Source organism: Macaca thibetana, chromosome 18, assembly GCF_024542745.1.
Source record: "Macaca thibetana thibetana isolate TM-01 chromosome 18, ASM2454274v1, whole genome shotgun sequence".
NCBI lineage: Eukaryota > Metazoa > Chordata > Mammalia > Primates > Cercopithecidae > Macaca > Macaca thibetana.
The window spans coordinates 5,618,279-5,645,066 of NC_065595.1; the positions used below are offsets into that span (position 1 = coordinate 5,618,279).

At 36.6% G+C, this 26,788-nt stretch overlaps 1 protein-coding gene across 1 annotated transcript in view; it reads right to left on the reverse strand.

Annotated features, from left to right (window-relative positions):
• Positions 1–3,831: 3,831 nt before the first annotated feature.
• Positions 3,832–26,788, reverse strand: part of C18H18orf63 (chromosome 18 C18orf63 homolog) — a 42,549-nt gene continuing 19,592 nt past the window's right edge. Inside the window, exons 8-14 of the mRNA XM_050768252.1 lie at positions 22,231–22,340; positions 18,756–18,852; positions 18,558–18,643; positions 17,189–17,372; positions 6,566–7,564; positions 6,285–6,374; positions 3,832–4,317 (exon numbers count right to left, since the gene is read on the reverse strand). Coding sequence (XP_050624209.1) covers positions 6,318–6,374; positions 6,566–7,564; positions 17,189–17,372; positions 18,558–18,643; positions 18,756–18,852; positions 22,231–22,340 — 1,533 coding nt within the window. The 3' untranslated portion in view covers positions 3,832–4,317; positions 6,285–6,317. The remainder of the gene's footprint in view (positions 4,318–6,284; positions 6,375–6,565; positions 7,565–17,188; positions 17,373–18,557; positions 18,644–18,755; positions 18,853–22,230; positions 22,341–26,788) is intronic.

The window sequence follows — 26,788 nt, forward strand, 5'->3', positions numbered from 1 at the left end:
CTTCTACATCACTCCATGGAAACTGCTTCTCAGGGTAACAATGGTCCCCATGTGTAAAACCCCATGGTCAATTCCCAGTCCTCTTCTTACTCCAAAGCCCACTCCTTCTCATCGCGGTTGACGATAACCCCATGCTTCCAAGTGAGCCAATAATCTTGCTGCCATCTTATATATTTTTCTCTCAAATCCCCAAGGCAGTGGGCTCTACCCTTCAGAATCCCCACTTCTCATACCGTCTGCTGTTACTACAGTAGTGCAAGCCATCATTGCCATCTGTTTCTTGGATTTTTTTTTTTTTTTTTTTTTTTTGAGATGGAGTCTCGCTCTGTCACCAGGCTGGAGTGCAGTGGTGATCTTGGTTCACTGCAATCTCCAGTTCCCGGGTTCAAGCGATTCTCCTGCCCCAGCCTCTTGAGTAGCTGGGATTACAGGCATGTGCCACCACACCCAGGTAATTTTTATATTTTTAGTAGAGACAGGGTTTCATCATGTTGCCCAGGATGGTCTCAATCTCCTGACCTTGGGATCCGCCCGCCTCGGCCACCCAAAGTGCTGGGATTACAGGCATGACCCACCACGCCCAGCCACTTCTTGGATTCTTAACTGGTGTGCCTGTTTCTTCTCACACCCCCGCCACCCCAAGTCTATTCATAACACAGTAGCCAGAAGGGTCCTGTTGAAACCTAAGTCAGACCACTTTACTTCTTTGGCCTCAATCCCATTTCAGTCAGGGGAAAGCGAATCCTCCTCTCTGCTCCTTTTACTCTAGCGTGGGCTCCCCCTGAAACATTCTGCAAGCACACAGGTCGTTCCTTACGCCTGGGAAGCACGTCCTTCAGAGGACAACTCCATGTGGCCAACCTGCTCTCCTCCTTCAAGTCTCTGCTCAAGGAGGCCTACCCTTACTATTTCTCTTACCTTGCTCTGTTTTATTTTTCCACTGTACTTGCCATTTTCTAATGCATTATATAATTTAATTACTTATGCTCATCATCTGTGTCTGCCTGCTAGAATGTAATTTCAGTGTTCACAGATATATTTTAAGTATCTACAATAATGGTTGCACATAGCAAATACTAAAATATCTGTCGAATGAAAGCATGAAGGCCTTTGGAGAAAAAAAGTTCTATGAAGCGCTAAGAACGTCAGGTAGTTTACATGGGTGCAGCAGCAAATGCATGTGAAGAAATGGAACCACAGAGGGAAAGAAACTTGTAATTTATCTAAGCCTTTCCATTCCTATACAGAGTCACTCTGACATGAAAACTACATCTATTAGAAATACCTTTATTATTTTCAATTTTGGATAAGACACTGTAGTGTACAACAATGTGAAAATTTTAAACATCAAAACATAAAGACCATGACATTCTTAAATATTTATAAATACTGACTATTCTTAAGTATCAATAAATACTCAATATATTAGCAGTTTCAGCATAATACCCCATCATATACAATTTGAAAACAGAGCAAAAATTGGTCAACTGGTTAGTCAAATAAAAGCTGATCATTAACAAATCCATAATTTTTTTTACCTTTTTACTACAGTAAGCAACAAATGTAAATAAAAATATGTAATTATGATATATAATAAAAATAAAAACAAATATAATAAGCAACCAATACTGTAAAACATAATATATGAGTATGTGAGAAGCACTTTTGCATTCCTAGAAATATGATTCTTGGCATTAATTTTGACATTGCCATAGATTTTTTAAAGTAATCGCTGATTTCTTCAGCTCCTGGAAATAGGCAAACATAAAATTATTTGCTTATGGTTTTAAAATTAAAATGGTTCTAAAACTAACGTACAATTGGAATATAAGAATAATTTCTGGGGGGAGGGTGGTCCATACTGCATATAAATCACCAATAACTTACACAAAGAAGTAAAATGTAGCTTCCTCTAATTAGATTTGGAATTATCTTGGCTTTCAAAACTTGCAATGTTTAAAATAAACTAAAATCTTATTGATTTCTCTGGTGATGCTGAACACAGAAATTTGATCTAGAACCTCTTTTTGGAACATGAAATATGAAATCAGCTATCTATATACCTATTTATATTAAATCTTACATATATACATATATGCATATATTTTTATAACTTTCATTAGGATAAATATTTTAAGATAAAGATAAAACCTACTTTATACAAAAAAATACACTAATATTAACATGGCAGGTTTTGCCATGTAGGTTAACACTGATCTAACTCAAGTACTATACTATATATTCTAAATTTTAGACACAAATGGAGTATAGGAGGGGCTATCAAGATTATTTATATAAAGAACTGGAAGATGTTAATACCACTTCAGTAGTGGATGTATGGTTTTCATTATTTTGCTCAGTGTAATAATAAAGTAAGTCTCCACTACCTGAGGCATAGTGACTGGGCAGTAACAGGAAGGCGGCCTGGGAATCAGTGGAACAGTGGGGAAGGCTGGTTTTAGGAATGATTACATGCTGTGGATGACTGTGCTCATCAAATATGCATATTTACTAACGTTATTTTCACCACAGCCTCACAAACAAAATGACATACCACTCTTTATAAGAGTCTACTAGATATCTATAATACAAACTTTGGAATGAGAAAAGCACACTCAAAATGGGCTTCAGACAAAATGCTTATCCTTATGAAAATGGTAACATCATTGGGAAAGAGAGATAATTCTGGAAAACAGAAATGCTTACAGTAAAGGTATATAGCAAATTAACACAATTTCAGGAGCAGAAGTTACATTTAATGTTTGAAGGAGAGTTTGTGTTTACTTTTGCTTTTAATTGCAATGGTTTAGTGAAGTGGCGGAGACAATAAATCACATTTACAAAATCAGAGTTCAACTTATACTTGGATCTCTACTGGCTATTTTTATATAATTATTGTTTCAGTGGAATAGCCAATGAAGATTTTAGTTTCTTTTAAATATATTATAACAATTAAATAATATTTTGTACATCAAACATATAAAATGTTTGAAAGCCAGAATAATATTCATTGTCTGAGAAGCTCCACTTCTGTTTCTCTTTTTTTCAAATGTTAGATAATTTATTTGTAATATGGACCAGAAGGTCATTCTAGACATGTGCTTCAATACATATATATCCCTAAGTCTGTGCCGGGAATGCAGAATGAATGTGCTTGAGACTAGACCACCAGCCCTCAGGGGCTCAGGCCATGGCTGTCTCATCCATTTCTGCAGTGGACACAGTGTTTTCCCCACTGCCTGGAACACAGAAGATGCTAATGAGTATTGATGAACACAGAAATCTCCACCCCAATAAAGGCTCCAGTTTTGTTGAGAAATAGGTTTTACATTTATTCAGGGCTTCCTGTTAGTTTGCATATAAAAGCAAAAGTGAAATTTAGTGAGCCTGCAGAGATATAGTAGAGACCCCCAAAATGTAATATATATGCACATTCTTTTTTTCTTAAAAAGTATACTGTATCTTATATTAGAAATATATACACTTTAGTGTTTATGGGTAAAATTATATGATGTCTTGAATTTGCTTTAAAAGATTATAGCAGGCCGGGCGCGGTGGCTCAAGCCTGTAATCCCAGCACTTTGGGAGGCCGAGGCGGGCGGATCACAAGGTCAGGAGATCGAGACCACAGTGAAACCCCGTCTCTACTAAAAATACAAAAAATTAGCCGGGCGCGGTGGCGGGCGCCTGTAGTCCCAGCTACTCAGGAGGCTGAGGCAGGAGAATGGCGTGAACCCAGGAGGTGGAGCTTGCAGTGAGCCGAGATCGCGCCACTGCACTCCAGCCTGGGCAACAGCGTGAGACTCCGTCAAAAAAAAAAAAAAAAAAAGATTATAGCAAAAAAAAGCATGTCTGTGAGGAACAGATGAAACAGTGACAAAATATTAATAACTGATAAATCTGGGCGATAGGTACTTAGAGGTTCTTCATACTCTTATCTGTGCTTTATGTGGTTTGAAAATTTCAATAGCAAAAATGATAAATTCAAATTTCAATAATAAAATAGTAAGGGCAAAATAAAGATATTTTCAACCATCACAACTACTATATAAGATCATTGGATATTTTGCAAAGATCTGTAGGAGACTATTTACATGACGTTGTAACAGTAAAAAGTTGGGAAGAACTGAAGCATCTGTCAATAGGGGACTAGTTAAATACAGAAACCCACATACAACAAAATGCTATGCAAACATTAAAAAGAAACTGTCGAGTGAAAAAGGAGGTTCCACAGCAGTGTGTAGAGCTGATTTCATGGTCACAGGAGTGTGAGAGACATCCGGAAGAGTGTTCATTCTATATTCAGAATGGTCATCTCTGCAAAGAGAAATTGCAGATGGTTTTTTACTTTTTTCTTGAAACTGCTCTGTACTACTCAAGCTTTTCACAGGAGTATGTATTAATTTTATATTTAGGGGAAATTATTTTCTATAATGATTCCTTTAATTGGGGGCTAAATAATATATATACATGGACACAGAGTGCAGAATGATAGACAATGGAGACTCAGAAGATTAGGGGGTGGGAGGTGGGTGAATGATAAGAAATTACTTAATTGGGTACAATGTACATTATTCCAATGATGAACACTAAAAGCCCTCACTTTACCACTACAATACATCCATGTAGCAAAGTTGCACTTGTACCCCACAAATTTATACAAATAAAATATTTTTAAAATTCTCATTATGTTCTTTCTACCTGATGAAATGATTTTTAAAATTTACTATTTATTGACTTTGAGACAGGCTCACTTTGTCATTCAGGCTGGAGTGCGGTGGCAAACACAGTTCGCCACAACCTCCATCTCCCAGGCTCAAGCAATCCTCCCACCTCAGCCCCCGGAGTAGCTGGGACTACAGGCATGCACAACGACGCCCAGCTAATATTTTTGGCAGGGGACAGAGTCTCACTCTGTCACCCAGGCTGGAGAGCAATGGCATGATCTTGGCTCACTGCAACCCCTGCTTCCCGGGTTCGAGTGATTCTTCTCTGCCTTAGCCTCCCGAGTAGCTGGGATTACAGGCACCTACCACCACATCTGGCTAATTTTTTTTTTTTTTTTTTCAGTAGAGAAGGGGCTTTGCCATGTTGCCCAGTATCGAACTCCTGATCTCAGGTGATCCACCTGCCTTGGCCTCCCAAATGCTGGAATTACAGGTGTGAGCCACCGTCCGTGCCCAGCCCTAGTTTTTCATTTTTTTTTTTTTGTGGAGACGGGGTCTCACCCTTGTTGCCCAGGCTGGGCTGGAACTCCTGAGCTCAAGCAATCCACCTGCCTCAGCCTCCCAAAGTGTTGGAATTACAGGCGTAAGCCCCCACTCCTGGATGACTTTTTAATTTTAAAAATTGTATCAGGACTTTAGTAGTTGAAAGTGGAAAAGTGCTATATTTCTAAAACAATATGAAACCTGGAAGAGATTTCATTTATTTCTAAAAATGCAAGTAACATCTTAAAGGCACATGCATTTTTCCCTCAATCACCTACTGAGTACATTAAAATGTTAAGATGTCAAAAAGTACATAAAATACAACACATAGCATATATAGGAATAGACTTAAATACCTTTTGGTTAATTAAAATCAGGATGAAAATTCTGTTAGTTATAGGAAGAAATAGCAGTTGGAAAAGATAATGTTTTCTAGTTGGTTCTTAAAGAATCTGAACTGAAAGTATTCCAATAGTTCTATGTAAAAAATAACTTGTGGGTATTTTAGTAATATGTGTGTTCTTAGAATAGAACAGATGGCAGAACAAAATAAAACGTAATTTCCAGATGTATCATGTTGTAAATTCAGTGCCATGAACTCAGCATTATCAACTGAATATCACGTTTAAACATAGCCAGCACTGTAGCACTTTTCGAGTAAATTTTAACTAAATGATTAACCTTTGAAATATCATTTAAGGTTTATTATCTGGGGTAGGTATCCCAAAAAGTAGATATTGTAGTAGCTGTTCAAATCTTCTGTTTTTAGATAATCTGCTGCTGCTGTGCGAGCTCTTCCTAGTCTGCAAGGATCCTCAGAACAGAGTTGGGGGGAGCCCACAGAGGACCATTTGCACTCATCCCTCTTTGGAGTCATTACAAAACAGCTGCTGTGCACGGCCCTTATCCAAAGAGTGTACTGTTCCCACCATGTCCTATTTCTTTGCTGATTTTAGGATTTCAAAGAATTAATTTAAAAGTAGCTGCTTTTTACCAAGAGGTTGGGGACCCCTAAACTTGGCAATCCCAATTAAGATAATGTAAAAGCAAATCAAAAGCTATCACCTCAGTTACCTGGTAGACATTTCCTTCTTTCAGGTCCATGTTCTAAGCATTAGGAATGATGAGAGATTTCTTAGGTTTTGATTTATCTGAATCAAGTATCTGTATTAGATTGAAGAATCACATTTTGTTACAAATTAACTGCATATACTTACAGTTGCTCTAAGGTAGATATTCTGTTTATTAATTAGTATGGTTCTAAATGATCTCGGGGAAATCATTTAAATACTTATTTAGGGATTTTAAAGGTCTAGCATATGACAAGTAGTGCCAGGTTATTATTATTATTTTACCTGCTTCCTAGAAGAACTGGATTGGCCATAGTGCGCAGTATTGGAATGATGCTTCTTTGAAGTTTTGGAAGACTCTGGACATAATTTTCTTTTAGACTTGTGGGCTATTTTGCTTACTATCAACCTGTGGTCACTTGTACCAACTTCTTTAGCTTGATTTTCTGATTGCTGCTGTAGCAGTCGGGGATCTTCTGTTTCTCCATCTGATTCAAAAATGTGTGGCTGTCTTTTCAGTTTTAGTGACCCATGGCTTTTCCCTAAAATTTGTGTTATACATTTGCCTGTTAAATTTTCTTTTCCTTTCATTTGGACGTCAACAGCACTTTTTACTACCCCTAAATTGTTATTTGACCTCAGCAATACTGCACTGTTAGATAGTTGCTTATTTTTGTTTAAACTCACAGTCGATTTTCCATTAGAAGAGGGAAATTTTGTCATATTTTCAGAAGACTCTGTATTTTTTTCTTGCAGAGGTCTGGAATTCTCCTGATTTAAATTGTTAGCAGCCTGCATCTGAATGTTACTATTATATCTGTTTTTTATAGCTGGACCTAAATTCAGTTTGTCATGCTGGATCATACTAGTTTTGAGTGAAAACAATTTAGATTGTGTCACAACATGCTGTTTTCTTTTCGGGCTGCCAAGTACTAAGGTATTTTTGAAAACTGGTACAAACTTAGGGGTGATGTTGCTTTGGGAGCTAAGATTTGTGTGTTGAACTTGAGCATTTCCTCTGTTGGGCATTAATACTTCCGAACGTACTTGTGGAGCCCTGATAGACAGGGATTTCTTTCTACTCTGAACAGACTCTGGCTGGAGATGCAAAGCTGAGAAAATGCCTGCTGTTGGCTGGCTGACTGAAAGCTCCACCTTGTGGTCCACTGCTACTGAACATGGTAGAAGACTTTGAGCACAGGCAGGTTTTATGGAAGTGGCTTGAGTCAGAGATGCCCTGAACATTTTTTTAGTGGTCAAATTGGGTGGCTTGACTTTGTGTTCCTGAAAGGATAGAGATTTAAAAAAAATTAAAAATGTTAATAATGTCCTTAATGAAAAAGAAATAAAATATAAAATACCATCCAATTAAGAATATAAAGCAACACTATGATTTACAGAACAGGTAAAGAAAAAACAAAATAAAAATGAGCCTTCCGGTGGAAATGTGTACATTTCTTAAGGTTTGTATCCTCCTTTAGATACTATCCAAGATACCATCTTAAGATAAAGGTATATACTACATTTCATATAAATCTACTATAAAAACCATTCGCACAGCTACTCATTGTCCTCCAAACATGCTCATGCTGCTGTCTTGCTCACTGAACAAGGTATGGCCTCCTTTAGATACTCAAAGTCCCACCTTCTCCCACCCATCAATCTACCATAGAGTGACTGTTTTTCTGTCAACTCTCCAAGGATCTGCTATAAATTAAATATTATTTGTCACAAAAAAAAAAATAGTACAAGGTAAGCTATCTTATCTTTCAGTGCACATGTTCCATCTTCCTAAGTAGGTACTAGATTCTTGGAGGGTAAGAACCAGGACTTATTTACTCTTAAATCCTTCACAGTTACTAAAAATCCTTGTTGAAAGAAATTAATAAAGAGATGGCTGCACCTACACTAGGCCTTTAGGAATAAGTGGGATTTTGACTACAGGAAAGATGCCATCTGTGTCTTAATCATGTTTGTTTTTTCACTGCCTACCACAGTGCCTGGTACCTGGTAGCAATTCAGCAAGTATTTGTCAAAGAAATTTGTCAGATGCATGAAAATGATTAAAGTGTTCACAGTCTTTTAAAGATGAACTGTGGATACACACACACATACACATAAATAATATACAATTTACCATTTTAACCATTTTTAAGTGAACAATTCAGTGGCTTTAAGTACATTTACCACTGTACTGTGTTATATAACCATCAACACTATTTCCAAAAATTTTTTTTCATTCCAAACAGAAACTTTGTACTCTGTAAATAGTAATTTCCTGTTTCCTCTTCCTTCTAGCCCCTGGTAACCTCTATTTTACTTTCTCTTCTATGAATTTGCCCATTCTAGGTACCACGTGTAAGTGGAATCATAAAATATTTGTCTTTTTGTGTCTGGCTTATTTCACATAATGTTTTCAAGGTTCACCTATATTGCAACATGAGTCAGAACTTATTCCTTTTAATGACTGACTATTCCCCTGTACATATATAGCATATTTTATCCACTCATCTGTTGGTGGAAAGTATTCTTTTAAAGTACATGTCTATTGAGTCCTGTTGTCTGTAAAAGACTGATACGTGGCAATAATCTGAAACACTGAACACCAAGTTCTTTTCTTACTTTCCCCATCAAAACACAGGTTCACAGCTTGAAATAAACATTTTAAAACTGCTAGGAATAATATGCAAACTTGAATGACTGGTTTTTCTCTCCACTACTGGAGGCTCCACTGTTGAATGAGGTTGAGAAGAGAATAGGAAAGATTTTGGAAATCAGAGTTGGAAATCACAAGTAAGAGACTGTGATTAGTAAGAGACTAATCCAATTATCTATTAGGCATAAACAAATCACACCAAAATGTAGTTGCTTATAACCAATAATAATTATGTTATCATCTCTCACTATTCTGGGGGTTGGCTTGGCTTAGTTTGGCATCTCTCATGCTGTGTGGTTAGATACTCTGCCGCTGGAGATCACTTCCTCTTTCACATGTGTTAGGTGATGCTGGCTATTGACTGGAATGCTGACAGGCAGTCTCTTCCTGTGCTGGGGATCTCTCACAGATTGGACTCCAAGAACAGAAGTCCCCAGAAAGACCAGGTGGAAGCTGTTTCTCTCCTAAAGACCTAACCTCAGAGTATGTTGCATCACTCTGTCATAGGGACATCCAGACTCAAGAGAACAAGACCCATACCTCAATGACAGGAGTATTGTTCCATGACCAAAATGATGTGGAGAAGGAAATTCCAGGAAACTTAGTTCCATAATACTTAACTTGACATAATAGAAAGTCATTACAGAGAACAATACTCCTCCTTCCATGTTGACTATTCTTGGGAAAAATGGAAAGTCTCCAAGAAAATGTTGAGTGAGATTTGGGGGTGATGCTGAAAATAGGTGACTGGGATTCATTGCTGGAGATTACTTCAGTTGGAGGCTTACCCATACCACCAGGGCAAGAAGACATCCTGTCTTAGTTTGTTTTGGCTGCTATAACAGAGCAGGTAGTTTATAAACAACAGTTTTGGAGGCTAGGACGTCCAAGATCAAGGCAGATCCCTCTTGGGCCTTTTAAATAAGAGCCCTAATCCTGTTTAGCACAGTTCTACCCCCATGACCTAATTACCTCCCAAAGATCCTACCTCCTAATATCATCACCTTGGGAGTTAGGGTTTCAACATTTAAATTTTGGAGAAATACATTCAGACCATAGCACATCCTTCTTAATTTGCCCATTATTTTCAAAGGATACAAAGAAAACCCAGCAAAGTTTCATGACCCTGAATGACGAAATACAGAAGTTAACCAAGGAAGAATTACTGGCTTACTGCCCCTTGACATTGCTCAGCTGAGTGAAAAAGCATGCATCAAGAAGGGGTTTGTATTAGTATGCTAGGGCAATGTGGCACAAAGTGCTACACACTGGATGGTCTACACAACAGAAACATTATCTCAGTTTTAGAGCCTTGAAGTCTGAAACCAAGGTGTTGGCAGGGCTGGTTCCTTCAGAGGGCCAGGAGGAAAGGATCTGTTCTGGGCCTGTTTTCTCGGCTTGTAGATGCCCATCTTCACATTCACACAGTGTTCTTCCTCTATGTGTGTCTGTATCCAAATTGCCCCTTTTCATAAGAACACTAGTCATATTGGATTAGGGGCCCACCCTACTATAGTATAACCTCATTTTAACTAACTATATCTGCAGTGACCCTATATCAAATAAGGTCACATCCTAAGGAGCTGGGGGTTAGGATTTCCATGTATGTATCTGGGGGTACACAATTCAACCCACAACAGGATTGGGTATATACTTCTGGAGAGAGTAGAGAGAGGAGGCAGATGTTTTTCTGAAGACTCCCTGTACAAGGGAGCTAGGGTAAAGCTAAAAAGTAACTGATAAAACCTCACATACTATCTCTGTCGAGATACCATATAAGAGACCACCACCATCAAATCAACCCAGGTCAAGAAGTGAAGGTGTGAAGGCCTCCTACCCCCACACTCCCCACAGCCAATCTCTCTGCTGTGACTGCCATGGATAGGACGGGCTGGTATTCAACCTCCATTCCACCCTCCTCCTAGTGCTCCTACATAGACTAAAGCCTGGAAATCTAAAATTTACATTTCATCTTTTGCAGCTAGGGTTTGGATGTGATTTAGAAACAGCCAATCAGATGCACTCATAAAATATTTGGAAGTAGAAGTAAGGTCAAGCCACACTTCTGCTGTTTTTGCAGAAATGCTTAATTATGAATGCCTTTGATTTTCAGTTGCAGAGTTAGCAGCTTAAGTGTAGGGGAGGAAAATGTAGGGTACCATTCTCTTGCTATAGAGTAGTAGTCCTCAACTTGACTTTTTGGCATCAGGGACTGGTTTTGTGGAAGACAATTTTTCCACGGACCAGGGTGGCAGGGGGGATGGATTTGAAATGAAACTGTTCCATCTCAGATCATCAGGCATTCAAATCTCATAAGGAGCATGCAACCTAGATCTCTCGCATACGCAGTTCACAATAGGGTTCGTGCTCCTATAAGAATCTAATGCCGCTGACAGGAGGCAGAGCTCAGGTGGCAATGCTCGCTCGTTCTCCTGCCACTCACCTCCTGCTGTGTGGCCTGGTTCCTAACAAGCCATGGACTGGTAGGTCCATGGCCTGGGGGTTGGGGACCCCCGCTATAGAGCATACTAAGCAAACATACCAATGTACTTCACCACATACCACTGCCCTTGTCCTATGCAAGGTCTCCCCGCACAGATGCTATTGTGAGAAGAAGGGTTCTTAAATTGGATTGAAGAACATTTCTACCTTAAAGAGATGTTTTGTCATAAGGGACTGAGTCACCTTGAAGTGTCCAGATTGAATTTTTTTCCATTTGATGAAAAAAGGGTTAAAGAATTAAGTTAAAAATGAATATAGAAAAGCAAAGAACACGCACTGTTTGGACCCTTGGGTTCTATAAACTGTAGTAATGTTTAAACAATATATCTACTACTTGAGATAAAAGAAAACTCATAGGCAGATTCATATAAGTTACTTGTTTTTGGACAGAAAACTGTACTAGAATATGTGTGTGGCATATGAAATATGTTTATATTCACACACTGTTTCTTCTTCAGCTGTCTTTTGGAAATATACATATGGTGAACATAACTTCTAGAAGTTTCTTTTGCTCCCTAGCCTAGCCTGTCAATATATTATTTACTCATTCTTTCAATTTTTAAGATAAAGTAAATAGCTCAAAGGGGGAAACCTCTAGATTTATATCCAAAATTTATAAAAAGACTACAAAAGAGCCTATGTAAACAGCAGATGAGATCATAAATAATTCACAGAACTTAAATATACTTAATAGTCAACAAACTACAGCTTTGTGAAGTCATAAGCCAACAAAAAAAACATATGCTTTATTATATCATTATCATTATTCTGCCAAGTGTCATTGGCAAATGCAACCTGGTTGAATTTTAATTTCTAGAATTTATATATAACTTATGTAACTTTATACATTAACATAACATTATAGAAGAAGGCTAAAAGCTTGAACTTACATATGAATGAATATCTCACGGAAGCTTAATATTAAAGTAATAATTAAGTGAAACTTGAGAAATGACGAAGATGACTAATCAAAAGTTTTATCGCTCAAAATTTGGTTCCGTGCATTATCACCTCAGTGTATTTCTTGCTTCAAGTTGAAGCAGAATTCAGTCAAGCTTAGATATAACCACAGGTTTATAGGACATATGGGTTTTTGAAGAATATTTTCTTTAAGTGACATGACACAACAAGAAAGCAGTCAAATTCAGAATATGGGACATTCTCTAGGGAAAATAATCTAGTTTTCCCACAAATAACTGGCCTAAATAAAAGGGGAGAGAGTTTGAGATGTTATAGAATAAAGAGTTTTAAGAGACATACATAAAATTATGTGGAACATTTTTTGGATTCTGATTTAAACAAAACTCCTAAAAATAAATCTGTGTGAGATAAATGGGGAACTGCAGTGTGAACTAGTACTTAACAGATATTAAGAAACTACTGTTAATTCTGTTAGGTGTAATAATAACATAGGGGTTATATAAAAATATTTTGAAATGAGATAGAATGTACACCATAGTCTTTACAGGTAAAACACTATATCTGGGATTGGTTCTAAAATCCCCCAGTTTACTCCCTACCCAAAAATATGTCAAGGGGAAACTAGATGAGAAGCACATGAGAGGTGATTATACTAATTTCCTTCATGTATCTTTGACATTTTCTGTATGTTAAAAAAAAAAAAAAACAAGTTTGACTAAGCATTCCTAATTTTTTTAAGCTGACTGAGTTTTATCAAGTAGTCTGATCAATTTGTTTTCCATTTTTAAAATTTATGCTTTTTCCACTACATGAATCTTAAGAGTTAACATGTATGTGGTCTAGCAATAATAACTTACTGAGAGCTCACCAAGAAACTTTTCTATGTGTTATCTCATGTAGTCCTAAAAACCCCTATGAAGTAAGTACTGCAAAAGACATGACCCTCTTCAAAGGAAGGACTTAGTGCCTCTGGTGGAGTGCTGTCAGCAGAAACCCCTTTAGGGATTGCTTTGGTTACAGAGGGCCAATGCCCAAGGATATGCCTGTCTCAGGGTGGCCCAAATCCAATGACAGATGCAGAAGGGGTTATAAAGGCCTGGCTATTTGGACCAGTGCAGAACAACTCTGATGGGCCATTTTAGTCTCAGAGCTCCTCAGAAGGGTGGCCAGGGCCATCTGGTGTCTGCTTTGTTTTTGACTTCTCCCTTTCTCCAATCTTGCTTCCTCCCTGCCTTCCACAGGTATTGTTTCCAAGGGCAGTCCCTAGCAAACATCATGTGCACTAGGCCACCTCAGAATCAGCTCCTAGAGAACCCAATCTGTGACAAGTTTTATCATTACCACTGCTAGCCTCTGCCTCATTTTACCCATGGAGCATTTTAAAATGGGGCACATGGAGATCAAATAACTTGGCCCAAATTATGCAATTAGTAAGAGGTTCAAATTCAGGCAGCCTGTTTCTAGAGCTTGAGCTCTTAGCTACAAATGTAAACTTTTTCCAATTATAGGACTAAGAATCTTGGATTTCAATTCTAATTCTGCAATGCATTTAACTGTGTGGCTTTGGTTAAATAATTTTGGTGAAATTATTGGGATGTTCTGTCTCCTCTTCTGCAAAATTGAGTAAATCCTTTATCCAAAGATCAATTTTTTATTATTAAATGAAATAATACACACAAAAGCAGCTGGCATGCAGAAGGCACTCAGTAGAATTGAGTAGGATAAATTCTTATTGTAAAGAACAATATAAAACCATAATTTCCAATTAAGTGTTATTTTACATTCATGAAGCAAATTTTAACAAGCACATTGTTCTGATTAACTATTTCTAAAACAAACATGGGCTGGAAATCTTAAGAAGTATTCCAGAAATATATTCAAAAAACATGTGTGATATAACAACATATCTTCTTCCAGATTCTTTAGGTTCAGACCTGGCCAGCGACTTTAAAAGATGTTATGTCTGAACAAAACTTTAATACTATTTTAAAGATGTCAATGGGCATTTGTCCACTCACTCTCCCTTCTGAGGAGATGACCTTGTCTGCAGGCCTTTGTGTCTAGGTTGTCAGGTTTTTGTACCATTTTTCTCTAACAGTAGGAGGAGTTGGCCTCTGACCAGGAAGATAAACAACTCTCAATTATAAATTTACATGTATCTAATATTGTGGTCTCAGAATACATAAAGCAAAATATGAAAGTAGGAAAAGTAGATAAATCCACATGATGTTGGGAGATTAGAACACACTTCTCAGCAACTGACTGACAGGTCATAATGTATTTAAGCCAGAAACATATAAGGAAAAGATAGCTAGAAAATTCCCATATCTTAGAAAGTTAATAAATACATTTTAAAATAATTCATGTAATTAGTACATTTTGAAGTAATTTATTTATAGGAAGTACAAAAGACTGCCCTATACCTAAAGTTATAAACTATTATTGAGAGAAATTAAATAATATATGTTTAATATGTGGAGAAATATACAACATTCTTAAATTGTAAGACTCAATGAAATTCCCATCAAAATCCCAACATGCTCTCTCTGTCTCTGTGTGTGTGTGTGTGCTCGTGTGTGTCTGTGTCTATGTATAAGTTGACAAGTTGAAACTAAATGTGTATGGAAATGCACAGTTCAATAGATAAGATGCTTTATCAGATTTCAAAAATCTTATATAATTTAAGATTAAAACACTATAATAAATATAAATTTTAAGATTACATAATCAAGATGATTTGAAAAGCATGGTATTGGGGCTAGGCTCAACAAACTGACCAGAGAAAGAGATTAAAGAGGCCTGAAACAATACTGTACACACAAAGACACTGGATTTATGACAAATGTAGTGCTGCAAAGTTTCGGGGGGAGAAAAAGTATTGAGAAAAAAGTACTGGGGTAAGAATGGTCTTTTTTATCTTTAGCTTGGACATATGGATATCCATATTAAAGAAATCTGACTCCCTACATCACATCACATTACAAAAATAAATTCCAACTGCATTGCAGATCTAAATGTGAATGCAAAACAACCTTTTATTGGATGATATTAGAGGAGAAGACCTTCATGACTCTGGGGTACAGAAATATTTTTTAAACAGGATACAAAAAGTAGCAACCATAACGAAAAAGACTGATCACTCTGATTATAAATTAGGACCTGCTGCCAAAAGATACTATTAAGACACCAAGACAACTTTAAGAGAGAAAGCATGTTATAGAATGAAAGAAGATAATTGTATATAACTGATAAAAAACTCATATCTCACTTATGTTAAAAATACATATAAATCAATAAAAACACAAACACATAACACAGTAGAAAAATGAAAGAATGGCATTTCAAAAAAAAAAAAATCCAAATGGCCAAAATACATATGAAAAGATGTTCAATCTCATTAATAATCAGGAAAATGCAAATTAAAAACACACAATAATAAATACACCTATCACAAGGGCTGAAATTAAAGACCAACAATACCAAAAATGGGCAAGGATATGAAGCAACATAAATTCTCCTATACTGCTTTGGGGCAGAGGGGAGTACAGATTGGTTAGGGAAATAGTTTGGTGTTGCCAGCAAAGTTGGAAATACCCATACTAATTCTACTCCTGGAAGTTTCACGTACATGAAACATATACGAGACATATACAAGAATGTTCATCATAGCATTACTAGTAGTAGCCCCTAAAAAGAAACAATTCAAATATTCATCAATAATATTCTGGATAAACTGCAGCATAATAACATAGTCAAATGCTACATATAAAGGAAAATAAACCAACTATAGCTAAGTGGAGCAACATGGATGAATGTCACAAACATGATGCTGAGCCTAAAAAGCCAGGCACAAAGGAATACGTACTCTGTGATTTATTTTACATGAAGTTCAAAAGCAGGCAAAATGAAATATGATGTTTAAGGACACATACTTAGTTGATAAAATAAGGAATCATTTCCATAGTAGTAGTCATCTTTTGGGAAAGGAAAGGAGTTACTACTAGGAAGGTATAAGTAGGAGGCTCCTAAGTCCTGGCAAGGTTCTATGTTTTATCTGTGTGATAGTTACATGGACATTTGATATTCATTAAGCTGTACAATAATACTTTTCTATATGTGTGCCATATGTCACCATAAGAATAGATTTTAAAATGCAGAGGAGACAAACTCAGTAGAAAACACCCTCACTCCCCAATAGTTTCCAGCCTCAGTAAAAATAAAAACTATGAATCTGATTTCAAGTTAAGTCCTCAACCGCTTTGTTCTGACAAACTCTGAGATGTAGGCCAATCCCCATATGGCCATTTCATCTTTAATTTGTCCATTAGCAGATAGCTAATTATATTAATTTCTTAATGAAATCAGACAGAAGACAGACACTAGCCCTCTGCTTCCTTATACAGCAGGGATCATACTTTAATCTCTAAGTGGTTCCATAGAAGCTCCAACTTACTTGACTTGGTGAGGGGCAGACATCTTACCTTCCATTTAACTGAACTTGTACTGACAGCACAGTATCTCCAAATAAATACTCTTCATAAAACTCTGTCTCTTCAATCTCCAATAACCCAACTTATTTATATCCTTGATGTGGGTGAAACATTTCAGTAAACAACCACTACTATAGTACCATGTTAAATATAATAATAATAACAAATGACTAAGTATAGTAGTAGTAATAACAAACAGTTTTAGGGAAACATTGAACTGAGAGAAAAGAATTATTGCTGCACATTGGGTTGGGTATTCCACCCCAGAAGGCAAGAGATTCAAGTAAAATAGATGGATAGTATGTCTTGGAGAACTAGATAGGACAAGAGATCTCTTACCTGTATGTTAGGTTTAGTTAGTTCTTGTGTGTAGTAGCACGGTTTACTTGTTATCTTTATGGGAAATCCACATATATGAGGCAGTTTAGATTTTAAATCTGAAAGAAAACTTTTCAACACAACTTCTGAATCTACCCTTGGAAAGAACTGTATGGGCTGACTTCTGATGCAACTGAGAGGATATCTGAACAATGTTAAAGAACAATGTCTAATTTTATTACATAAGAGGTGGCAATTTATATGGGATTTTAAAAAGTATTAAAGTAGCAATGTTACAAAGGCACACATAAATATATCCTAACTCTTTTATATACTGCTTATCTGATACCATCCACAGCTGAAAGCGTGTTTTCTCACAGGGATCTTCATTCCTTACATTCTAACACTCCAAATTGAGACAATTCATAGTACCTTACTACATGGCTTTCTAAATGGAAGGGCAACTACGATACTCCAAAAACAATGTATAAGAAAGATACTATAAGCCTTATGAATTACAAAATAAGTATTATAATAAACAATGAACAGGTTGCACCTCCAAAAACAGTAAAAAATTCAGGACAGAGAAACAACACATACAGATTGTATTTAAGCTGCGGAAGCAGTTCTTTGAGAAAGCAGTTACTTTTTCTGATGAAACATATTCTGAAGATTTTGAATAATATGTTGGCATCTAATGAAAGAAAATAACTGATATATGTTAACCTCAGTTTTACTATTAAAATAAGTTTGGCTTAGGAAACATAGAATGTGAAAAGACAACACTAAGACAACCATTTTTAAACTCCAGCAGGTCAGAATACAGATAGAACTCGTGAAATCAGTACTAAGATTTAAGAGTTTTGCCTGAGCACTTATGCTCTTCTCATGTGTATATTTCAATTTTAAAAAATATTGTTGAAAAATATATTTTCTTAAGTCAATGGGGTGCAATTAAATATAAGTCAAATCATTTAAAATTTGCCTATGAAATTAGATAATCTCTTCAAAAGAAAAATCTTGTTTTTGTTTCCAACCTAACCTTTTAATTCAACCCTTTCAATTGTATCTGAAATGCCACTGGAGGGAGCACTTGGCTAAGGAGAAGCATGATTGCTTTTTTAACTTTCTAAGAAAGTTCTAACTTTGGTTTTCTAAATTGTTGAAATGGTGTTTAAGGAAAATATCCTTATTAAGTTCATCCTCATATAAAAATAGGAAGATATTCTAAGCAAACCAAAAACACTTGTACAGATAAGAAGTAGGGGGAAATGTACCATAGTTTCAGTTAGACACAGAGAAGGTTGAGAAGTATGACATGAGAGTGGGAGCAAAACTAGATTATAATGTGGGCAGACAGTATTTGCTTCAGTTGCTGTGTAAAGGATATGTGAAGGTCCTTTCTCCGAGCATTTTGAAATAGATGTTGCAGTATATTTTAATTTTTCCACAATCTTCTGGAAGTTTATAGCCATACTAAAAATTAAGCACAAAATTTAAAATATCTTGGAGAAAGCTAAACTTAGGCTAAGTTACAATAAACAAAAATCAAATAACTTCTAATGTAACATATATTTCCATTCCTTACCAGGGCATCCCAGTGTCTCTGGAAATCTCCATATGAGCAAAAAGGACAGTCAGGGGGGATGGCATGAAGAATATTTATAATTTGTCCCATTTTCATACTATGAAAAATGAGAGGAAGTTATTATGAGCCAATGCTTAAATATAGTTTAATAAGTCAACTACATGATTTAGAAAGTGTTCAAAAAAGATTTAACAACCATCTCACTAGCTATATATAGTAAACTAAACATCTCAAATTTCAAACACATTGTACTAAATCTTTTTATTTTGCTTTAATTGACAAATAAAAATAGTATATATTTATCATGTATGACATATTTCAAAATATGTATACACTGTGGATTGCTAAGTCAAGCTAATTAACATGCATTTACTCATATACTTTGTGTGTGTGTGTGTGTGTGGTAGACCACTTAAAATGTACTCTTTGCTCTATTATTTATTTTTTGAGACAGTGTCTCACTCTGTCACCCAGGCTGGAGGGCAGTGGTGCAATCTCAGCTCACTGCAACCTCTGCTTCCCGGGTTCAAGCCATTGTTCAAGCGATTCTCCTGCCTTAGCCACTAGCTGGGATTACAGGCGTGCACCACTACGCTCAGTTAATTTTTGTATTTTTAGTAGAGACAGGGTTTTGCCATATTGACCAGGCTGGTCTCAATTCTGGCCTCAGATGATCTGCCTGCCTTGGCCTCCCAAAGTGCTGCAATTACAGGTGTGAGCCACCTCACCCCTTCTTAGTGATTTTTAATATGTATGTAAAAAAAGTAATTGCGATTTTTGCCATTACTTTCAATAGCAAAAACTGCAATTACTTTTGCACCAACCTAATACTTTTTTATTAACTGTAGTCACCATGCTGTACAATAGATCTTTTGAAGTTATCCTTCCTATATAACTGAAATTTTGTATCCTTTCACCAACATCTCCCCAATCCATGCCTTCACTCCTACCTACCCAGCCCCTGGTAAGCACTATTCTACTCTCTGCTTCTGAGAGTTCAATTGTTTTAGAGTCCACAAGGAAGTGAGATCGTAAGGTATTTGTCTTTCTGTGCCTGGCTTATTTCATTTAACATAATATCCCTTAGATTCATCCAAGTTGCAAATGACAGTATTTCCTTCTCTTTTAAGGGTGACTATTATTCTATTTGTGTATATACCACATATTTCTTTATCCATTCATCTGTTGCTGGGCACTTAGGTTGATTCCATATCTCGGCTGTTATGAATAATACTGAAATGAATGTGGCGGTGCAGATATCTCTTCAATATACTGATTTAACTTCCTTTGTGTCACCAGTAGTGGGATTGCTAGATCATAAGATATTTCTATTTCTAATATTTTGAGGAACCTCCATACTGTTTTCCATGATGGCTGAACTAATTTACATTCTCATCAACAGTGTGCAAGTGTTCCCTTTTCCCCACATCCTTGCCAGTATTTGTTGTATTTTGTCATTTTGATGATAACCATTCATCAGGTATGAGGTGATCTCTCATTGTGACTTTAATTTGCATTTCCCCTGATGATTAATGGTGTTGAGTATTTTTTTTTTTTTTTTTTTTTTTGAGACAGAGTCTTGCTCTGTCACCCAGTCTGGAGTGCAGTGGAGTGATCTCAGCTCACTGCAAGCTCCGCCTCCCAGGTTCACACCATTCTCCTACCTCAGCCTCCCAAGTAGCTGGGACTACAAGCGCCTGCCACCACGCCAGGCTAAATTTTTTTTTTTTTTTTTTTTTGAGACAGAGTCTTGCTCTGTCGCCCAGGCTGGAGTGCAGTGGCGTGATCTCCACTCACTGCAAGCTCCGCTTCCCGGGTTCACACCATTCTCCTGCCTCAGCCTCCCGTGTAGCTGGGACTACAGGCGCCCGCCACCGTGCCTGGCTAATTTTTTTTTTTTTTTAATGTATTTTTAGTAGAGACGGGGTTTCACTGTGTTAGCCAGGATGGTCTCAATCTCCAGACCTCGTGATCCGCCTGCATCGGCCTCCCAAAGTGCTGGGATTACAGGTATGAGCCACCCCGCCCAGCCGGTGTTGAGCATTTTTTCATACACCTGTTGGTCATTTAAATATCTTCTTTTGAGAAATGTTATTTGAGGGCTTTGCCCATTTTAAAATCAGGTTATTTGCTTTCTTGCTATTGAGTTATTTGAGTTCCTTATGTAGTTTGGATAGTAGCTCTTTATCAGATGTACGGTTTACAGATATTTTCTCTCATTTTGTAAGTTGTCTCTTCACTCTGTTGACGTTTTCCTTTGCCAGGTAGAAGCTTTTCAGTGATGTAAACACATTTGTCTATTTTTGCTTTTGTCATCTGTGCTTTTCAACAGATATGTAGTTTTCAGTGTACAGGTCTTTCACCTCCTTGGTTAAATTTATTGCTAGGTATGTTGTTGGTAGCTATTATGGACAAAATTATTTTCATTGATTTCTTTTACAGATAGTTTGTTGTTAGTATGTAGAAATGCTACTTTTTTGTGTGATTTTGTATCCTACAACTTTACTGAATTTGTTTATTAGTTCTAACAGTTTTTTGGTGGAGTCTTTAGGATTTTCTATATATAAGATCATGTCACCTGCATACAGCAACAATTTAACTTCTCCCTTTAAAAGTTGGATGCCTTTTATTTCTTTCTCTTGTCTAACTGCTCTAGCTAGGACTTCTAGTACTATGTTGAACAGAAGTGGAGAGAGCGGGCATCCTTGTCTTGTTCCTGATTTTAGAGAAAAAAGCTTTTAATTTTCCACTGTTGAGTATGATGTTAGCTATGGGTTTGTCATATATGGCCTTTATTTGTATTGTATTTAACAACTAGAATTACTAGAAAAAACTAAATTAGATTGTTGTAAACAATGTGCCAACTGTAAACACAAAATAATGACTAATAAATTTTTCAACCCAAAGATATTACTGGTAATTGTTAGACTTTAGGAAAAAGTCTGTTAGGTGGTAAATGAATTAGAGTTAAACCTATGTTTTCTACCTACCTCCTCCCGGCTTCAATGATTGAATTATTATGTGTATGCCACTAAAGTTCTTTTTCCTAAGCGATTTAAAATTTTATCCCAATAGTCCTGCTTATACTAGTAACAAAATATTTTTTCCTGAAAATAGTACAAACTTAAAACTCAGTTCATATCAAATTATAATGAATCATTAATGATTAGATACAAGTTTATGAGGTTTTCTTAATATTATTTTGATAGTTTTCATTTTATAATGAGAAATTCAGAAATATTACCTTTTTTGAAACTAGATCTAATAAAATTTGAATATATAATAAAATTAGTAATTTGATAAAGAAAATTCATGGCTTTTGTAAACATGACAATACCTTTGTGAAGTCATAATTCAGTATTTTAAAATTCACCAAAATGGTTTATACTTTTGTACATGTCAATGTTAAGAAAGCAAAATAAGGGCAACCACCATATTTTGAACCCACTCTAGATACTACAAATTGAAATCTCACCTTGGCAAAACGTAGCACCAGTTGCTTAAAATGGAATGTCTCTCAATGACAGCATGCTTGTTAGTATGAAAATCCTTTATAAGACTCGGGGAAATCTCAAACTCTTTTAGCTTTGAATGGAAATAAGATTTGTAAGTCCTCGATTTGGCAAAAAAGGAAACATTTTAAAAGAAACGTATTTGTTACATGCACATAGTAGGTTATAAAGTGGTTTTAAAGACTTAAGTTACATTGAATCATGCATAATCACTTTACATAAGTAATCAAAGTTGCAGCTCACCCTGCTTCTCCTTTATACAATATAAAAAGCATTTCATGCTTTCCCTCTTACCATCCAAGCCCAAACTCTTATTTTGCAGTTATTTTAGCTGGTTTTCAGATTTTAAAAAAAATATGTTAATTTGCAGGGAGTTGAATCTCTTCCAAAGGAAGGTGTTCATATTTTAAAATAATAGCTTTTAACCTCAATTATTTTTTTAAATGGAGGATGAGTAAGGGAATTATACTTCTATCCGGTCTTTTGAAGGAGAAAAGACAGAGCCAATGCTCCAATCTCCTTTTATACCCCTAACAGCCTCCTAGAACACTTTCTTCCCTGTTCCTCCAGTGTCCTCCCTATAGGGCATTTTGGCTTGTGTTTAACCTACAAGAGTTTGCCAATCACAGCTCTCTTACCCTGGAAAATCTCCCTGAGAGGCACTGTTCCAGTTAGCCAGAGATATAAAGAGACCTCAAGGAGGGTGAAAAAACAAAGTATTAATGGGTGAAAGGACACTGTATTAAGATTAGAGAGAATGATTCATAAACCCTTACCCCATTCCCCATTTTTTTCTTCTTTTTTTTTTTTTTTTTTTTTTTTTTTTGAGACGGAGTCTCGCTTTGTCACCCAGGCTGGAGTGCAGTGGTGCCATCTCGGCTCACTGCAAGCTCCACCTCCCGGGTTCACGCCATTCTACTGCCTCAGCCTCCCCAGTAGCTGGGACTACAGGCGCCCACCACCACGCCCAGCTAATTTTTCTTTGTATTTTTAGTAGAGACGGGGTTTCACTGTGTTAGCCAGGATGGTCTCCATCTCCTGACCTTGTGATCCGCCCACCTTGGCCTCCCAAAGTGCTGGGATTACAGGCATGAGCCACCGCACCCAGCCAACTCTTACCCCATTTTTAACTAACCACCTAACATCTTTTGAGAAACAATGTTCTAACCTCCCCGCCTACTACTTTTCAAGGAAGTCCAACTAAACTAGACAACTTTTTATTGCCTGGACAACTCATTAGCATCTTAACAATACAGTTGCTTAAAGTATTGTCCCCACTCTGATTTCTCTCACTCCTACCAATAAGGTCCTGATGCCTGGATCTAGACCCATCTTCCCCATATCCAGTGACTGATCCTTCTCTGAGTTCCTGTGGCATTCAGTAAAACTAATGGAAATGGAGGAGCAGGGAAGAGCAGGAAAACATGAATGCAGGAAGAGGAATATAGAATATGTTAATTACATTGTGAGGTAAAAGAGCAAGGCCACACAGAATGAATAAGGACACATATTTTCCTGTGCACAAGAGATAAATCTTGCACTGTGATGTACTATGCTTAAGAGATCAGTTGCCTGAAATGTGTGATAAAAACATGTTAGAACAGGCATAGTTATGAATGTTAGAAAAGACTGGTTATAGAGGGAGGAATAAACTGAGAGAAAACAGAACTTAAAATTGAATTCAAAGAAGGTAGGTATCAGGTTCAAATGTTTAAAGTTTATGGGTTCTCACACACACGTACTTATATAGCTTGAGTATATATCCTCTGGGTACTTTCTACAATATTCAGAGACTCAAGTCAATTGCCGCAGGGACCTCAATAAGTACCAGTACTTATTGTTTACACTAGTCTTTCTCAACACAGATTAAAGACTGGCAAACCACCCAACTGTTCACCATATACTCCAAGAGACTGCGAATGCTAACCCTTTGTATTTCCTTATTTAGCAAATATTTATAAAGTGCTCTTACATGATCAAAACCATATTGAAAAGCAGGTATTCAATAAATATTATTTTCTCCTTATAATGCCAATCTAAAAAATTTAGACTTAAGTTTCTCTAGGTAAAGTTGAAATACTAAAGATATTTAGGCTGGGGACCTTTGTTTTAGAAAGTGAACTCTGTTCACATTTTAAGGAAAAATTAGATGATAAACTTGGAGGAGAAAGGCTGGAGACAAGGACTATATGGAGACTGGTTTAACAATTCAAGTAAAAAAGGGGAGTCTGAATTAGAGCAACAGAAATGGAGGCAGAGAAGAGTCCATTTCAGAGACCAGGGTAGGCTATTAAAGACTCACTGGCAAGAGAAAGTGAGAAAGAGGAAAAGCCAAGCATGACTCTGAACTCTTTAGGTAGGTAAATTATTGACTGCTGATGCCACTAATGAAAAGAATAATTACACAGGAGAAACAGATTTGGAATTGGGGAAGGTGACAAATAAATAAAATCAGTTTTAGAAATAACTGAGTCTGACTGCGATTTGTACATTCATTTGAAAGTATCCAAGAGAGGACAGAAAAGTTACAACTATACAAGAATATTTGGGAGGTATGGTGTATAGGCTGAAGCCACTGAAATGGGTGAGCCTGCTAAGGAAAAGAGGGCTGAAAATAGAACCCTAAGAAACAGCAACATTTAAAATGATAAATGAAGATAAATGAATTCCAGGAGATTCTAGAAAAATCAGTTTCAGAGAAATCAAGAGAGGAGATTATTTCAAGAAGAAAAGGGTGAAAAATAGTACAAGTGTTTCAAAGATTTCATATATGATTCCCTCAGACATTTTCTTTTTCTCTTAATTCCTGAAGTAACACAGCTCCTATAACACTAATTTTGATACTCCATTACCAAACATTGTTTCTTAACTGTATTTTTATTTAACATATATTAGGTGTCTATTTCTGTAAGGCTCTATGGGACATACAAATTTGAACCAAAAAACCTAAGGATAGGTGAAGGAAGCATGGTATTATAGAAAGAACAGAGTTGAAGGACAAACTCCAATCCTTACTACCTTTATGACCCAGAGCAACTTATTTAACTGCTTTGTGTCTTAATTTACTTACTTATAAAATAATAACAATAGCTATCATTTTTAAACCTTTACTGCCAGGTACTATGCTAGGCCCTTAATGTACTTTACCCCATAACCTCCTTACAACCCTAGAAGGGATATCATTATCTCCAATTTATAAGAAAAATGGAATTCTGCGAGATTAACTAACGTACCAAAGAGGCACTGCTAATAAGTGCAGATCTGAGAATTTTAATGTGATTCTAGGCCTACACTGAATTTTCTGGGTATGTGAATATTAACCAGTACTCAGTAAATGTTCCCTTCGTCTGGTAAGTTTTATGTGTGTGTGCTCTTCTTTCTTCTGACCTAGATAAAACATTCTAGGAGGAAAAGGTGTTTTCCATCAGCACTTGGCATATACACATAATAGTACCCAGTAAATATCCATCTATGAAATAAATAGAAATTTGTTTCAAGGCACTCATTTCCCAAATATTCCATATAATTAAATTTCAAGGCAAACAGTTTAATATTACATAATGCTTTTCTGAAATAGATCCCTCATGTAACTATGGATTCAATTATAATCTCAACACACCAAACAGTAAAATTCCAACTTCTGCATATAAATTCCTTTAGAAACATTCAATTACTTCCAGGAAGGTATTATTTTAAAGTTTAGCACAGTCCAAAATTTGAGAAATGAGTAAATTACTGTTTCAATTACCTCTTAAATTTTTTGATCTCTATTTAAATTGTAAAGATAAGGGCTGAAATCCCATTTTTCATAATGAATTATAATAAACTGCTTTAAAATTGGTCTAAATAGGGTCAAAGGTCAGGATTTAGAAAATGACTCCAATCTCTAGCCCAGAGGAATTAAAAAAGAATTTAGAAACAAAAGTCACCTAGTTCAATAAATAAATTAGTCTTTCACTCCAGTCAACGCTCAACGCTCCATTCATTCCGTAAATCTTTCTTCTTTTTTTTTTTTTTTTTGAGAAGGAGTCTCGCTCTGTCATCCAGGCTAGAGTGCAGTGGCCGGATCTCAGCTCACTGCAAGCTCCACCTCCCAGGTTTACGCCATTCTCCTGCCTCAACCTCCCGAGTAGCTGGGACTACAGGCACCTGCCACCTTGCCCGGCTAATTTTTTTTTTTTTTTGTATTTTTTTGGTAGAGACAGGGTTTCACCATGTTCGCCAGGTTGGTCTCAATCTCCTGACCTTGTGATTCACCCGTCTCAGCCTCCCAAAGTGCTCCATAAATCTTTCTAAAGTGAGTGACAGGCACTAGAGTAGGCTCCTATGATAGAAAGATTAATAAGACACAGACCCTTCCCTCTAGGACTTCTCAGTTTAATGAGACATTTGCATAGATAATACGTGATAAACAAGACAGGGAGCACCAAGAGAGATGACTTAGGAGATGGGGAATTCTTCAAAGTGGTGATGTCTGAGATAAGCCTTGAAAGATGAGCAGAAGGAAGGGAATTATAGGCT